The 16,430-nt window shown below is 37.4% G+C and overlaps 1 protein-coding gene across 1 annotated transcript; it reads left to right on the top strand.

Moving 5' to 3' along the window:
- The first annotated feature begins 1,979 nt into the window (after nucleotides 1-1,979).
- Nucleotides 1,980-15,239, top strand: LOC145773889 (adhesion G-protein coupled receptor G2-like). The gene is made up of 12 exons (XM_082585011.1): nucleotides 1,980-2,056; nucleotides 2,968-3,114; nucleotides 3,976-4,149; nucleotides 5,591-5,824; nucleotides 6,192-6,317; nucleotides 7,595-7,732; nucleotides 8,999-9,108; nucleotides 9,536-9,746; nucleotides 12,444-12,588; nucleotides 12,845-13,005; nucleotides 13,397-13,561; nucleotides 13,935-15,239. The coding sequence occupies exons 1-12, from the start codon at nucleotides 2,006-2,008 to the stop codon at nucleotides 14,139-14,141; spliced, it is 1,869 nt and encodes a 622-aa protein (XP_082441137.1). The 5' UTR covers nucleotides 1,980-2,005; the 3' UTR covers nucleotides 14,142-15,239.
- Nucleotides 15,240-16,430: the final 1,191 nt, after the last annotated feature.

Here is a 16,430-nt window from a genome sequence, read left to right as displayed (position 1 = left end):
TGTAAGTACCGTACAGTAGCAGTCACTTATATAGTGACAGTTGAAGGAACCTTGTTGTTGTTTGATACCAGTAGGTCTATTATATTTGTATATTGGTGGTGCAGCTGTTATGTAGGCCTATGCACATAATACTGCAGGCTGTTACTCCCGGATAACTTTGCTAAGTGTTAAATATGTAGCCTATATATACCAGTACCGGTAGCCTACTCCTGGTATTGAAACTTTGTGGTAGGCCTAATTAGCTGTGCACTGTTGATACCAGTATTATATTTGCATATTGGTGCTGCGGCTGTTACATATGCGCAAGAGGACACACGTACGTGTCGAAAACGTTTGAGTTTATTTTAATTGTGTTATATTTTTTGTGTGTAATAAAGTATGTTAAACCCGCTAAAGTTACTATATGTTTTATTTCTCTATGGTTCAACAAAGCAAACTCTCTACCAAAGCTTTATCACTATAAAGTAATTTAACAATTTTGTAAATGTTTTGGCCAAATTGGGCCCAAAAATGGAAACTTTGCGCTTGTTGGTACTAAAAGCAATCATGAAAACGCAATGAATAAATGATACAAAGTATTTGGAATGCAGCAATGCTAGGGGGGGGGTCTGGGGGGCTTCGCCCCCCAGAAGTTGTATTGACTTTCACTGCTGCGTCTCTGAGCCCACCTACTTTTAAAATGGTTCCTCCATCCCTGTGAGTAGGACACATATGTTTTCAGGTTTTTGCAACGCACAGATAATTAACGATCATCATTTTCCTGGTAGTTGGCAAGGAGCAATTGCACTTTCAAACCAGAGCTGTCCTGAAGGTAGGCAAATTATCTAAAACATTTTAATTAGATCTTAACATTGCTTTCAATTAGAAAAAAAGCCTTTAGTATTTTGAATCTGGTTGTAATTGGAAAATGTAGTAGGTTGTAGGCTAGGCTACTAGAAAAAAAACGTATCTTGTATTTTGTATCAAATCGTAAAAAAACCAACCAACAAAATATTACTAATTCTTAAATGTAGGTGACTTCTCCTTGCTGAGGAAAAAAATTGTGGAACAGGGCGTGAAGCCAAATAATATCTAGACTGGAAGCCTATCGCTAGACCTCATCTTAGTTTATCGCAGTTCGCCAAATTTTAGAAATTTGAGCGTTTTTTAATGCGTTTGGCACTGGCAGGTTACTTTGACTTTTGCATTTTGATATATTTTTGACGCTTTTTTAATTTTTTCAGCATTGTAAAATAGTTTAAAAACTCTTTTTTATCAATGCGCAGTAGCCTATTTACAAAACATCAAGTTTGAAAAGGCAACTATTCCGGAATTCTGATGATGTTTTTCGTAATATTGCATGTTGAGCTGATTTTGTCAACAGCATGATTACTACTATAGCCTAAGCCCTAAGGTGTTGCGATCGTGCCATATTTTAATCTGATAATGTATTAAAAAAACGTCAAGTGTCTAAAACTTGGCGTTAAAACCGTCAATATGGCAACCCTGTTTGCCATGTAAGATGAGGCCCAGCGTTTGGCCTGATAGCTCAGTTGGTTAGCGCGTGACTTCGTGAACGAAGAAGCTTTAAGATCAAGTGACGCTGGTTCGACTTTCGAGGTGTGCGCTTGAGCAACTCATTGTAAGGACTGTTCTCTATTCAGCGGCACCTAATGGATGGAATAGTTCCCCGGCAACAACACTTCAACAATCGGAAACTTCACTATGTCAATCTCGGTAACCGGTCCTGCGTCTAAAGCCTCTGCAAGTATGCAAAACTACCAGGAATAACCTATCAAGGCTTTGTCAGTTCGAGGATAGAAATCCAAAACCAAACCAGTCTAGATGCTATTACAGCGACGTCCACGAATTGGGTACGTACTTCATCATTTCATATTTTTTAGCTTTAAACGCTTCACAATTTTGAGCCCGATTTTGTTTTTTATGCACTTTAGGTTACTTTGGAGCATCAGCTGTATGCACAGCAATTGAAAGAAACATCAGGCAAACCAATTTCAAATTCAAAATGTTTCGAAGAATTAATTGTGGAAAGACCATTGAGTCGGTTATTGCTCAAGTAAGAATTACCAAACATGTATTAACAAACAAATACCAAATAAACATTACTTATTACCAAAACAATTACCTATTATACCAAACAAATGTTATTAAACAAACATGTAACAAACATTGCTGTTCCAGACAATTGTTCACCTAATCAAACGTCATATAAAAACCGTTCAAGTCTACTGAATATTACGTCATGGAAATTCCTAAAACATGTGCCAAAATTGCACCATCGTTCGTAAGACTTGTGTCAAACCTGTTTAAACCGGTTTAAACCTGTTTCAGTTTGAAACCTGTTTAAACATGAAATATTGCGTCACACTACTGCTGACGTGCCTTTGAGTTATCACAAATTTTTCTGATTAATTCTCGAAGTTGTTTGTTGGAAGTCGGTCGCACATTTAACTGGTTTATTTGGTGCTTGCTAGCTGGACAAATTCTCCGTCTTTTATCCAAGTAATCTGTATCGTAGTGACAGTTTTTTTAGAGGTGTACGGCGTTGCATCTCGATTTCGATAGCCGCGGGCTAATTTTACAGGAATACACTTATTGAATAGACGTTTCAAGGAGTGTTTCTTTTTCGGTCGATACATACAGACGAACGGATTCGGGAATCTTATGTTACAATTTTCCCACGAAGAGATTATGGTTTACCGCTGTGACCAATTGCCTCCAACGTAAACGATTAATTTTTAACCAAAGGTAGAGCGATGAGGAAAATTCATCATTTAGAAAAAATTAAAAAACGGTTTCATAAACACAACATTTTAATTTTCTTTTTCGAAACCAGGAAATAGCGTGCTTTGTACTGGAAAATTTAAAACTCCTATCACGATATTAGCTACTGGATTACACTTAACCAGGAGGTTTCTGGCCTACATTGTTGTTTTTGATTTTTGGCTGAAACAAGTTTTTATTCAGGCATCAAAGTCCGGCATTTCTGTTTCAAAGTTTGATGATTATTCTGCCTATCTACAAGTGCTAACTGCAAGCCAGTCCCAGTTCTCGACGCAACAAGCATCGGAAGTGCTCAGCTTCCTACAGAATATTTTAAACAGAAGATCTTTGGTTAGTCAATTTATGGACTACTATTCATGCTCATCGTTATGCTTACGTAAAACGTCATATTTTGGTAATGGATACATTTAAGCTTTTGTCTGTAGCCTGCAACAAATTATTTTGAAAATTTGTGTGCGGTAGCTCAAGTAATGACGCTTTAACTAAAGGACGCGTCACTCTGTAAGCCTTGGTGCCAGGACCTGTGTCAGTGGTTCATAGCTTCTATAAGTATGCGAAAGTGTTTGAATCATGCGCTTTCACGCTGTGACGTAGGTAGAAATAAAATTTTAGGGGGGCAAAAGCAAATGTTGGGGGAGGGAAACTATTGTAATATTTGAAAAAGAGAGTTTGTTCAAAATATAGCTACTGAATACAGACAAACATTTATGAAACGTCATTCAACATGGAATACAAAGTCATTAAAACGTTGTAATAGCATTAAAACCCATTTTTTTCGGAGGAGGGCAAAATAATTTTTTTGGAAAAGATTGCTCCCTTAAGCCCCTCTCTTTAGCTACGCCCCTGCTTTCAAGTAGGCTTTCTTAGTTTGAAAATAACGACCCCTACGCCCTACATCTCTTCAATCAATTAACTGAAGCAAAAACTACCTTTGCAGTGGTGATATCAAAATAGAATATTTAATTTAACCTGGTTACTTTTATCGACTTTACATAATCTAGTTCTGAATATGGAATCTACTTTTTTTTTTATCACAAATAAAGATTTATTTTGGCTTCTGGATTTTCGGGAGTTTTTACTTAATTGTATTTTGACAATTTTCAAAAAACCAGCATAAACTGTGTTTTTCAGTGGTTGAGAAATGACAGATTCCATATCGACTTTTCATTTTGTTGTTTTTTGACTTTGCAGCTCACCACCGACACCTCTCTACGTTCCTTAGCAACAGTGGCATACCAACTGGCTCCCAAAGCAGAAAACTTAAGCATGCGTTTGGCTCAATTGTTGCCTAAGATGGTGTTACAATCAGCATTTGCAAATAACCAAACCAAATTCAGCTTTGACACAGAACTATTTGCTTTACAGGTAATCTATGTCTTTTTGTCTTTGTACATTTACTTTACGTATATTTTAGAAGCAGCATTCAGTAGTCGTCATTCAGTATTGAGTAGTCGTCATTATCAGGCGCCATCTCCGCTTACAGCAGACTGCACATCAACATAGGTTAATTGTTTCCAAGATTGATGATTTTGAGCTAACTTGCCCAATGCCCGGTGTCGCCAAATTGAGACCGGTCGATGCTTGAATGTTGTCTTGCAATCGTTTTGGTTGTCTGCCGAGTTTTCTTTTTCCTTCGATTTTACTTTTTGTGCAGACTTTGCTGATTCCGAATTTTGATTTTTGGTATGGCCGAACAGTTTTAGAACTTTTGATTTTATTGTTGCTGCAATTGGATGTAGCTTTGTCATGGCAGTAGTTGTAGTCCCCGTTTCTTAAGCCCATCTCAGAACTGGACGATGTTGGGCTTAATGAGTGTGTGGGCTCATTAAGTGGGAGACGATTGTCGGCCAGTACGGACCGGGCGAAATTGATCGATTGATTGAATTTTTATCCTCGGACTGGGAAAGCTTTTTTGAGAGCTTAATCCTGGCAGTTTTGCATACTTGCATAATGTTCCAGACTCCAAATTGTTCACCAAATCAAACGTCATATAAAACCGTTCAGGTCTACTGAATCTTAGCGTATTACGTAATGGAATATTTCTAAAAAATGAGCAGATTGCACCATCGTTTGCAAGACCTGTAAAACATTGCAGCTGCAGCATAACATTACATCATCGTTAAATCTTGAATTACGAGACAGGTGTAAGCCAAACTTGAACAGGTGTAAGCCAAACTTGAACAGGTGCTTGAATAGCTTCATAATGTATATCATTATTACGTCACAGAAACTGGTTACGTGCCTTTGAAATATTGCAATCTATTCTCGTCATTCTTAAAATTGTTGCTTGAAAGTTGGTCGCATATTTAACTGTTTTGCTTAGTACTTGCCAGCTGGACGAAATTTCCGTTTTTATCTCAGTAATTTGTTGTGTAGTAACAAGTTTTAGTGGCGTACGGTGTTGCGTCCCAATTTCGACAGCCTTGAGGCTAATTTTACAGAAATATAATTCTTGAATTGACGTTTTCAGAAGAGTGTTTCTTTTCGGTCATTGCATACAGACGAACGGATCCGGAAATCTTATGTTACAATTTTCCCACGAAGAGATTATGGTTTACCGTTGTGACCACATAATAAGCGGGTGGGCTTAACAACCGTGGGTTTAATAAACGGAGATTGCTGTATTGAAAAATAAAGGCTTGGCTACTTAAATTGCTTTGCATGTTTATTATCGGATCTCAATGTGTGTTAGAAAAAAATGAGGAATCTTCTACAAAACCTGTTAAACTTTTAATTTTTTTTTTGTACCGTATTTGAATAATTGTTAAAAGCAACTACAGCTCAACTTTCTTCCTTGTTATTACAGACCACGGAACTAAACGAAACTGGAAACTTTTCAATTGACCACTCTCCTGTTTTGCGAACAACTTCGTCGGGGAATTCATCTTTTCAGCCGATATCGTTACACGTACCAACAAGCGTGTTGGACAGAGCCAGAATACAACAACGAAATGCCAGTCAACCTACCAATGGATTGAGAACTGCATTTCTATATTACAGAAAAAATGACTTGTTTACAGATGATGCATCGGTTTTCAATGTACGTAATAATGTCTACAGATTTGAATCGTTGATTACACTTATGGCTTATACAGTAACTGCATGTTAGGCTAGAGTACGTAAACTTTGGTTTCTTGAGAAAACAGCTTCAAAGTTCAAAATTTTATCAAAACAATGTTTTTATTTGAATAGCTTTTAGTTGCGGTAGAATAAAATAATTAAAAATGTAATTAAATAAAAACATGCAAAAGTAAAAACACATTAGGGACGCACAATTAATGAAAGCAATTTAGTCTACTAGAATATGAAAGTCGACTTACGCTTTCATAGCGATGCTTTGTTGATGACCGATTTCTATGTTTAACTGCTGTACCGTTACACCGTAACTAACTTTCTGTTGGTAACAGATTCTCTCCGTCGACATTGGAGACAACGTCTCTCTGACTGATCTGGACGAACCAGTAATAATCACGCATTCAAATGTTGACGCTAAACATGGGAGATCATCTTCTTTATCAACAGTTCACTTGATGGTAAGCTGCAACAACAATAATGACATCCGAATGGCTTTATTTTGCATTCTATATACCTAATATAGAGAAATAAAACATAGTAACTTTATCGGGTTTAGCATACTTTATTTCACACAAAATTTAACATAATTAAATAAAATTAAATAAACTCAAACGTTTTCGACACGTACGTGTGTCCTCATCAGGAATTAAATCTGCAATACATAAAATGAAAAATCGTAAGATAAATTTGACTATGCACTGTAACTGTAACGACACTCTGGACTGAAAGCACAAACTGAACAAATGATACGAGAATGATTGCGAGTAAATTATGCGTAATATTTTACTCGCATTTATCATACCTAATATAGTTGCACACACAGTTGACCTACAATGAAAAGCCGCAGTAATAGATGCACTACAGCAGCCAGCAAACCGTGGAAAAGAATACGCAAGCCAGCAGACAAATCTTTTTTACATTGATTTAACGTCTGCAGACTTTGAATCAACGCAACATCGGCGTACGATGAATCAATGTAAAAACGAACCGATTTTCTCGAATCTTAACACCTACCAAATCAGAAGCTCAAATTTTGCCAGATTTACACATTTATACTTGTTTGAATGAAACAAAAATAACTTTTTGAATTAATTGTAGCACTTACGTTGGATACATAAAATGATTTTAAAAGATCAAATGATGTCCTTGAAGGGCATCATAGCAGTCATAGTTTATACTATAGGCTAGGGGAAGGAGAATACAACCTAATTTCTTTCGATGACATACAAAATCACTTGACGTGCTATATGACGAAAGGGGTTAGGTAAGGTATACCATATGTTTATCACTGAAAACAGGACGCTTCAGAGCAACGGGGACCTCTTCGTGAACTCTAAAAAGGTCTCATTTGCATAGGTTCATGGTGATCTTTATAAAAAAGGTCTCGTTGCTCGTTTCATCTTCTCAGAACTTGAAGATTTTTACTTTTTTCCCAAACCCCAATACCGAAACTTTTTGGTTGACTGAACGAAACGCCGAAAAAACCGGGACTGTCCCAGCTAAAACTGGACGTATGGTAAGCGTAGGTTAGCGGAGTACGTCACATCGAGTCATATAAAAGGATAAAAAATAAAAAATAGAGACATATGATATTTACACGAAACTTAGAATTAAGAAAGCTTTTACGTATCGTGAGAGCTTGATGGTTAGTCCACTAAATCTTCCCGTTAGGCATTTTAAAAATAACTTTGAATGGCAGTTCCTGCTATGTAAACGTGCATAACATTTTGATCAGATCAACAAAACAACAATTCGATGCGTTTACTGGAATTTTACTTCGAGCGACTGGTCATCAGAAGGTTGCTGTCTGAATACTTCCTCCAGTAGACCCACGTGTCAATGCAGCCACCTGACTAATTTTGCGTTAATTGTGGTAAGCTGTTAGACATAACGTTGATTAATGTTTGTGTTGAACGTATTGACTTTTCAATGTGATATTATACTGTTGGTAATGTTTAAAACAAATGTTCTTTATGCGAACGAATTTTTTCTATGGAAGGCAGCTTAAAAGGACAATTTTCAAGGCTTTCGAAACAACAGAAAATTTCAAAATGAGCCTACTTTTATTTCAGATATATTTGCATGAGGCAAAGTAAACTATATTTACATGTTTGAGTTTGATGTTTGGTGCTTACCTCTAACGTGACTCAAGAAAAAACAGAATTCTTTAAAGGCCTACTACGTAAATGAAAATTTCAAACGGGAATTAAGCATTAAAATGCGTAAACTTACCGAAAAATTACCGAAAAAAAATTGTTTTCAATGGCGCTGGCAAGGCCCAAAGTCCAATGTTTCATTTATTTTCTTTTTTTTTTCAAAATAACCAAAAGTGCAAACACTGCTCGAGAATACGTCACAAAAGACAGCAATAACAAAAGCCACGTTACCACATCTGATATTTTGAGCAAACTGTCTGATGTTTTGATGTTGAAATCTGATGTTTTGATGTACATACATACATAGCCTACAGTCAAATCGCCGCAGTAACAATTGTTGCGAGATCAGCTGATTGCTAGTCTCTAGTGACGTAGACTGTACAGTCGCACGCTTTGCTGCTCAAGCCCAATCTCGTTTTGAAAGCTCTGACAAAAGCACGCGCGCAATGATGGTCAGACCGCAATGGGGCAAAATTTTATTGAAAATCGTTTTATGGTAGCATATTAAACAGAAAGAACGTGGAAAATCGCCAAGTCAGGTTTTTCCTTTAGTATCCCTTTAAAAACTTTAAACAACGAAATATTCATTAATAGGTCATTACTCATTAAATACGTTTTTGATTAAAAATCATTTTGTTTTGTCGATTTCACGCAATCAGACAACATACAAACCAACTTTGTAACATCGAGAGTTTCATAGTGCTACTTTCAATCGTTTTTAATCCGGTGTTTTTTCCGCGGTAGTTGCTACATAGGTTTCTGGTCTTGTGCTTGCCAGGAATGACAGATTCAGTACCACCGATGATCACAAGTGTGCACACATCGACAACGTGACTTCCTGAATTCAGACCGCGAAATCCGTCATTTTTACATTGATGCAACGTCTACAATACAGCTTTGAAATGTTAAAATGACAGATTTTACTGTCTGAAAAGTGTTTAAATAAGTAAATCTTCATTTGACATGGTGCGTTGCGTTTTCAGAAATCCGAGAACGTACCAGCAAACTTTGTGTTGGGAATAGTCAGCTTAGTCGGATGCGCCCTGTCAATCATCGGCCTGGTGATCACAATCTTTGTGATGGCTGCCAAAAGGTAAAAAAAGTACTGAGCAAAATGTGCATAGGCCTACGTGAAGGCAGTGAAATGGTAAACAGAAAAGCTTTATCTAAGCATTATATAAAAAGTATAATATAAAAATCTTTTCGTCATTATCACACTACGGTAGTGTGTTTCTTTTTCAAAACTCCGTATTATCTGTCAAGCATTTGGCTAGTAATATGTCGTATACAAATTGAGCACACAATTTTATGGTTTATTTTTGTAAAAAGAGAAAAATGGGTCGTGAATTAAAAGTATAAGAAGAAAGTCTTAAGTTTAAATTTAATTTTTCAAATTAACCTACTTCTTTGTTTCCGTCGCAGTAGTAGGCTAAGTACATAGGTCACTGGTCTTAGTAGTAGTAGGCTAACTACGCAAGATAAATCATCTAATAATTGGCCATCTGGAAATTCCATTTCAGAGATCTTCGAAAGCATCGAGGCAGCAAAGTTCTGTTGCATATTTGTTGCAATCTTTTGGTTGTCTACGTGGTTTTTGTCGCTGGAGCAGCAAGAGCAGTCGGGCATCATGTCGGCTGTGCTATTGTTACCGCGTTGCTGCATTACTTCCTTCTGACCAGTTGGTGCTGGATGGCGGTGTACAGCTTTGAAATGTATAATTCTCTTGTCAAGGTAAAATCAGTTTGCTGATTTCGGCTACTTATAGGTTACTGTGTTTACTAGGTAGGTTATGAGTATGCTAGGGCTATGCCAAACAACAAATTTCATTAGGTGTAGGCTACAACTTTTTGTTTTGATAACGTTTTGAAAGAAATGTAATTCTATTGATTGTTGTGCACTCGACAAAAAAAAAATACGAAACTCGCTTCAAAGATTTGCCAATTATGTTCATTATCTAGGCTTGCTTACAAGTATTTTAAGCCAAACTATTTGAATTCCTTTGTTTTAATGCAACATTTGTTGCAATTGTTGTCCTGCTGCAATAATTACGAACTACTTACAGCCACAGGGAGACACGACGTAATCAAGCGCACGTGACTCAGCGCAATGCAATGCACTAACACTTTGTTTGTCGTATCCAGGCTTGCACCTGGTGGTTGAAGATTTAGATTAAGTGGACGGGAAGGCAAGGAAGCCAATCTTCATGTCCACCTTCAGGCATGCCTTTAAGTGTCCTGCCAATGATACAGTTGCATGCTCTTGAGCGGTATCGAACCGGCGCTCTTTCGATTGCCGTTCCAGGGCTCTCACCACTCGGCTATGCAGCCGCCGATAGTAACTCAAAACTAACGTTTTTGAACTGCATCAGTAGGCCTAACATTAAAGTGCCTCTGACAGGTAGGCTAAATAAATTCGCTAAATTTACCTAAGATACCAAAAAGATGACACTAACAAACTTCCCTGACCAGCAAATCGTAAAAAATATCAACAGGCTACAAAGTTACACGCTTGCAAACTTTCGTTGACATCGGCGAATCTGGCACTCATTCAATTGCGAAAATAAAAACGGCAACACCGCTGTGACGTCACAGTAAGCGGGAAGGATACATTCTTTCTCTGTGATGACTTGGTAAAGTATGGTACGGCTACTGCAAAACGTGATGTGTGGGGCTCTGTTGGTCTATCTAAAGCATGTGCAAATTAAGAATTATCGAAATGAAAAAGTGAACTTATTATTACTATCAGGTTTCGATCAAATAGGTTGAGTTTACTTTTATCAAACAGCATCTCAATTTAATTGAAATTGCAGTTTCATAGGGCTACAATTTTCATACTTTTTTATTTGTCCTAATCTGGCTATAGCCATTTGCAGTGTAACAACAGTATTTCACAAACAGTACCTTTAATTTATGGTTGAGGCAATGCCTACAAATTGCTGCTTATGTGACATTGTCAGTGACAAAGACCGTGTGCTTTCTTTTCCCACTTTCCCACAAAACGAGGTACTGAGAAGAAAATGGTCAAAGTTTTCTTCAAGTGTTCGAAAGTGGGATGGGCCATACAAAACTAGTCGTATATGTTCACTTCACTGAAGATGATTTTGTTAATACCACTCAAGTAAAAATGCCTACAGGCATGTGTTGGAGTGTATACTACAAGGTGATGCTCTCGGAAGCAACAATCGGATTGTGATGCCGTCATGCATTGTTTGGCGAATCCGAAACAATTTTCTAGATCCAGATGGCAGTTACACAGGATTTCAATGGCCATCTGAAGGCACATTATGAGAGAGAGAACTTTTATTTATTTTTGAATAGTGATGATGAATTAAATATGAATGATGATTCGTACTATTTCTTCATTTTTCACTTCAAGTATATTTTAGGTTTTGTAGGAACGTATCCAGTACAGTTTTATTAAACTGCAAAAAACAATAAATCTTCGAAAAAAGCAACCTCTTGTACCAACTCCGACCAAACTGTGATCCACCAATTACATCTAGGAAGCGTTTGTTTCATCTGTTGCTAACGACGTCCACTTAGGATGACGTAATACCACCAAAGTCGTCCCAGAGCAGTGAAATATGGAGTTTCGCCTGTGGTGGCGCTGCGGAGCAGTCGTTTGATTAAATTACGCCCTAACCAGTCGAGCTACGAGGTTAAGATTAAAAAGTTCGCTAAGTGTAATTCTGCGCTAGGAAATGCTTTAAAAAGTTACTATACTTGGATCCAACCTGTCAGGGGCACTTTAAACTAAGAATCCAAAACTGAATATGTGTATTGCTTCTACTGAGGGTTACGGACTGTTACATTTCCGAGACAAACGAGTAAACCTTTCAGGATAATGACTATGTTGTTTAAACCGAGGCGTATGGTAAACTCTACTTTCGATGAACATACTGATTTGGCACAAGCAAACGGAAACTGTCTTGTACCCGATATCGCTTGTAATAAACCACGTCCTATCGATCAGTAAATCACTTAACTGGGGCTAGTATTTCAGATTTTCGGCGTTGTCAAAGGGGTCCAGGAGTACTTTTGGACTCGAATTAGTTTAGGATTCACAAGGCGTTGTGAAGAAAGGAGTGTTCTTCCCGGCTATCAGCACAAGGCTGAGCACTCATTAGTACAGCAAGCAATTGCTTTGCTAACCATAACGGTGTAGCTTTCACGCTAGCCATTCAGACCATTCAATCAATAATATGTTTCTACAATCGGCTGCCGAAAAACATTCACAAGGCGCCTGAAAATTTGAAAAAATACATTGCGTATTCTTTAGATGTAATGAGCTTTACTTAGAAGTATCTTGGTTTAGGGCCCGAGAATTGTGTTGGTGCCGGGTCTCAATCATACTCAACCGCCCTGCTTACTGCTCTCTCCTGATTTATGTTTTTAATCATTTTGTAATTTTGTTGAAATCAATTTTTAGGTGTTTGTCAGATACAAAAGTGGATTCATGCAGAAAAGTAATTTATTCTGTTACTTGGTGCCTGCTGTAGTTGTGGCTACAACGGCTGGTATAGCAACTGGAGTCTATGGAAAATCTACTCATAACAAAGAAATATGTGGCGCAAGTACGTCTGGGGTAGGCTATGAGGGTACCCGGTCATTTGGTCGACAGGACGTTTGGTCGACAGGACGTTAGGTCGACAGAACGTCCTGTCGACCAAATGTCTGTCGACCAAACGACCGTGCACCGGCTATGAGAGTATTAAGAAAGTATTTAAAGTTTTAGTCGGCATAAAATGTTTAAAATCACCACAGTGAGGATGCAATTTTCCAGTTCTTAGCGATACGATTGTCGTCATAAAATTTATGCTGTGCTTGCAGATGAAGATCTGGCGGAATCTTTATACCACGCAGAAAATGTGTGCTGGTTGAAAGGTTTCTCCTTGTATCTGGGCTTCTTGCTGCCTGTTGGATTGCTTCTTACTTATAATTTTGTTGTATTTGCCATAGTCACAGTCGAACTAAACCGTCACAATAATGTGGTAAGTTTTAAAACTTTACAGTAGGACCATGGCCTTCTTTATATAGATGGCTATGAATAGGACACAAACATTAATGCAATAGACTAGCCCCTGTAATCTAAAACTAGAGCCGCCGTTTTGTGCGTATTTCTTCGCTCTGTTCTTGCCTAAGAACCTTGTTCTACTAAATATTAAGCAGGCCTACCGATAGGATTGATTTTATTTTTTTGTTCAATAAAAGTGAGGACTAGTTTCGCTCAAACCACTTTAAAATATCCAATCTAGTTCACCAATTTAAAATAATTTTTCATGATAAAAGTAAACAGAAAAATATCATCGCTTATAGCCTACTTATTGAATGAACATTATTATGCTGATAGCCCACAAAAGTAAATATTTTTTTTATTTGCAGTCTGAGCATTTGAAAAGAACTACTAAAGATTCCTTCTTAATTTCCGCGACAATGACCGTTCTTGTCGGATTAACCTGGATCTTTGGATATATTCTTCTTGTTTCAACAGATCCAACATTCTATGTCATAATGAGTTGGTTATTTGCTATCTTTAACACTCTCCAGGTAAATTATGTGGAGGGAAAAGCGCATAATGCAGAATTTTTTTTGCAGATGGAACCCTATCTATTTTTGTTGAAGGCAAAGTAGCCTATCAGTATCAAGTTTATCACACTTTTCAAAAATCACCGGATTTAAAATTGATGAAAATGTAAAAGTGGAAAAAGTACTAAATTTCAGCTACTAGATTATGTTCTTGCTTTTAAGAATAATTTCGCAAAACTTTCACTCAGTCACCTGTAGCAACTTTCGGGATACCCACCACCACAAGCTTTATAATGATTTTAAAGGGTTCCGTGGATATACAAAAAGGTTAGGAGTCGCTGCTATAGAGGTTAATAGTGCAAAATCTGTCTAATCATTGCTTTGTTTTTACCAGGGATTCGGAATATTTCTACTGACAACTTTGCGGAAAAAAGATATGCGCAGTGTTTGGTGGAGCCCAATCATGAGAGTTTTCAAGCAGAAGAAGTCACAGCAATCACAGTATCCTCATCACACAGCATCTAAATCGACGATATCAGTGCTAAACGATAGAAAACATACCACAAAATCTCAATTCATTACTTCGGAAGACTGTCTTTGACAGCACAATCCGTCATTCAACGTCTGCAGACGTTGAATCTATGTAAAAATGACTGGTTTTGCAGTCTGGGGTCTTTGAACAACTTTTTGGATGGATTTAATTAACTGACCCTTGAGGTTGCTCATAAACCTTTCAGCCAACTAATCAGCTTTTTTAGTTCAACGTCCGCAGACGTCGGTTCAACGTGGGAAGAAACAGAAGGCACCATTGTGTAAAAAAATAACTAAACTCTGCGTTTTATTTGAATTTTTGCTAAAATATATTGTATTTATTTGCAACTAGTTTGTCGTATTTATTAATCGGTTAATTTTTAAAGTCAGCATACTTTTTAGCTTGTTAATTTACTGAATTTTGTGGAAGATTTTCTGTTTGTTTCATATTTAACAACTCGCGAGTTGGTAAGAATTAGTTCTAGATATGTTATGTTACTACAATTTGGGTAGAGAGGTAACTCTTTTAAACCATAAACAGACATAACTCAGCAACAACACTACATTTAACATTATAAAAACAAATAAACAAAAAGCGAACGTTTTCGGCTAGTCATATAGCCCTTTTCAAACCTATAAGAAAAAATACATTATTAAAAGAAATGCTAAAGAATCATATAGTATCACAGCAAAAATATGGTCAAATCTAAACATTTGAGAAACTGCCTCGCTCACACAAAGTGATAACTGAAAATTACACAGCACAACGGGTCAAGTATTTCAGAGATAAAATTAATTAATTGTTCAGACAAGGACTCAGGCAGATTACGCAAGAAAGAGAAGCATTTTTTTTCCTGAATGCTTGTTTTTCGATTTATTTTTTTGTATTGTTTGTTAGGTTCACTTGTCCCCGCATTGCTTCTTCAGCAACTAGCACATCTCCATTTGTTGTAGGTGGGCTATATGGAGACACCTGGTTCTAATGACTAATTTATCCATACTTAGGGTGTTAGGCTTGCTGATCATGCTAAATTTACTTTCATCTGCAATACATAAGGTAGGCTTTATGTCTATATCATATGCACTAACTTTTGTGGATATGCCCTTCTTTCTTTTTGTTAGTTTTGTCTCTGTACGCCATTTTGACACCCGAATTGCTGTTGTATATTCCAACAAAGTAAAATATTATTGAAGCAAATTTTGTTTTATTTGATTGATTAGTCTAATTGTGAGAATCTTTATTTTTGGACTGAAAAAGTTTCTTTGAGAGCTTAACCCTGACAGTTTTGCGTAGCCTATTTGGAGACGCTTTGAACTATTGATACAGGCCAGTCACTGAGATTGACAAAGTGAAGTTTTTCGCTTATTAAAGTGTTGAGTCTGAGAAATATTTCATCCACGCGATGCCGCAGAACGGAAAGCTGCGTCTCCGGTGCGTATGGTGCTCTCGGGCGATGTGACACCGGTGTCTTTTCGAACTTGAAAAACAGCCACTCTAACTTATCTGTCACGCTGGTGTCGTAGCTTAATGATGAGATTCGCTGAATTTTTCTTCTACCGTTATTTGACAAAAATTATCAAATTGCGCTGACAGAATTCAAAGTTGTGACTGGTCTACCGGATTGGCTACATAAATATTAGAAAATAAAGAATAGGCTTAATGCAGTTTCAAAAAATTTAATGCAAAATTGATTTAAAAGTTTTAGTAAAATAATTTCTGGTCTGCTACCCCAGAAGATCAGAAGCTTAATTGTGTATGCAGCCATAATTATTTCTTATCACATGACATGTAGGCCTACACATGAAGCCTAGGCCGTTAAAAGGATAATTTGGGTCCAGTTCCAATGAGATTGTGGTGACATTAAAGGTCTAATGAGTGTTTAACACTTCTAAGAAAAACACATTAGCCTACCTACAAAAAACAAGAGGTGGTTTCATCAATTTCGCGGGCTCCTTAAAATAATTACTGGACACGGGCGCCTAAAAAATCACTCCAAGCCAATCACTCCAATCACATCTCTGTCAGTGTCAACTCTCACAGCATATGAAGTTAGCAGTATTGCGCAGGAATAAATCAATAGCTCGCCCAGATAGCTCAGTTGGGCAATTGACTGTACAAACGAAGAAGCTGCAAGGTCAACCGACGCTGGTTTGACTCTCGGGGTCTGCGTTTGAGCAACATCTGCGTTTTGCCGCTTCTACCTTTCTATAGACTTCTGTTATGTTTGGCATAAGTTAGGCTATATTGTTTTTCAATGTGATGATCAGAAATAAAAATGCCCGGTTAGCTCAGTAGTTAAGCGCCGACTCAAGATCACACGGCGCTGATTCCGGCTCTCGAGATGTGCGTTTGAGTAGC

Source organism: Aplidium turbinatum, chromosome 7, assembly GCF_918807975.1.
Source record: "Aplidium turbinatum chromosome 7, kaAplTurb1.1, whole genome shotgun sequence".
NCBI lineage: Eukaryota > Metazoa > Chordata > Ascidiacea > Aplousobranchia > Polyclinidae > Aplidium > Aplidium turbinatum.
The sequence above is the reverse complement of the archived record's forward strand: the minus strand, read 5'-3'. Positions and strand labels throughout refer to the sequence as shown.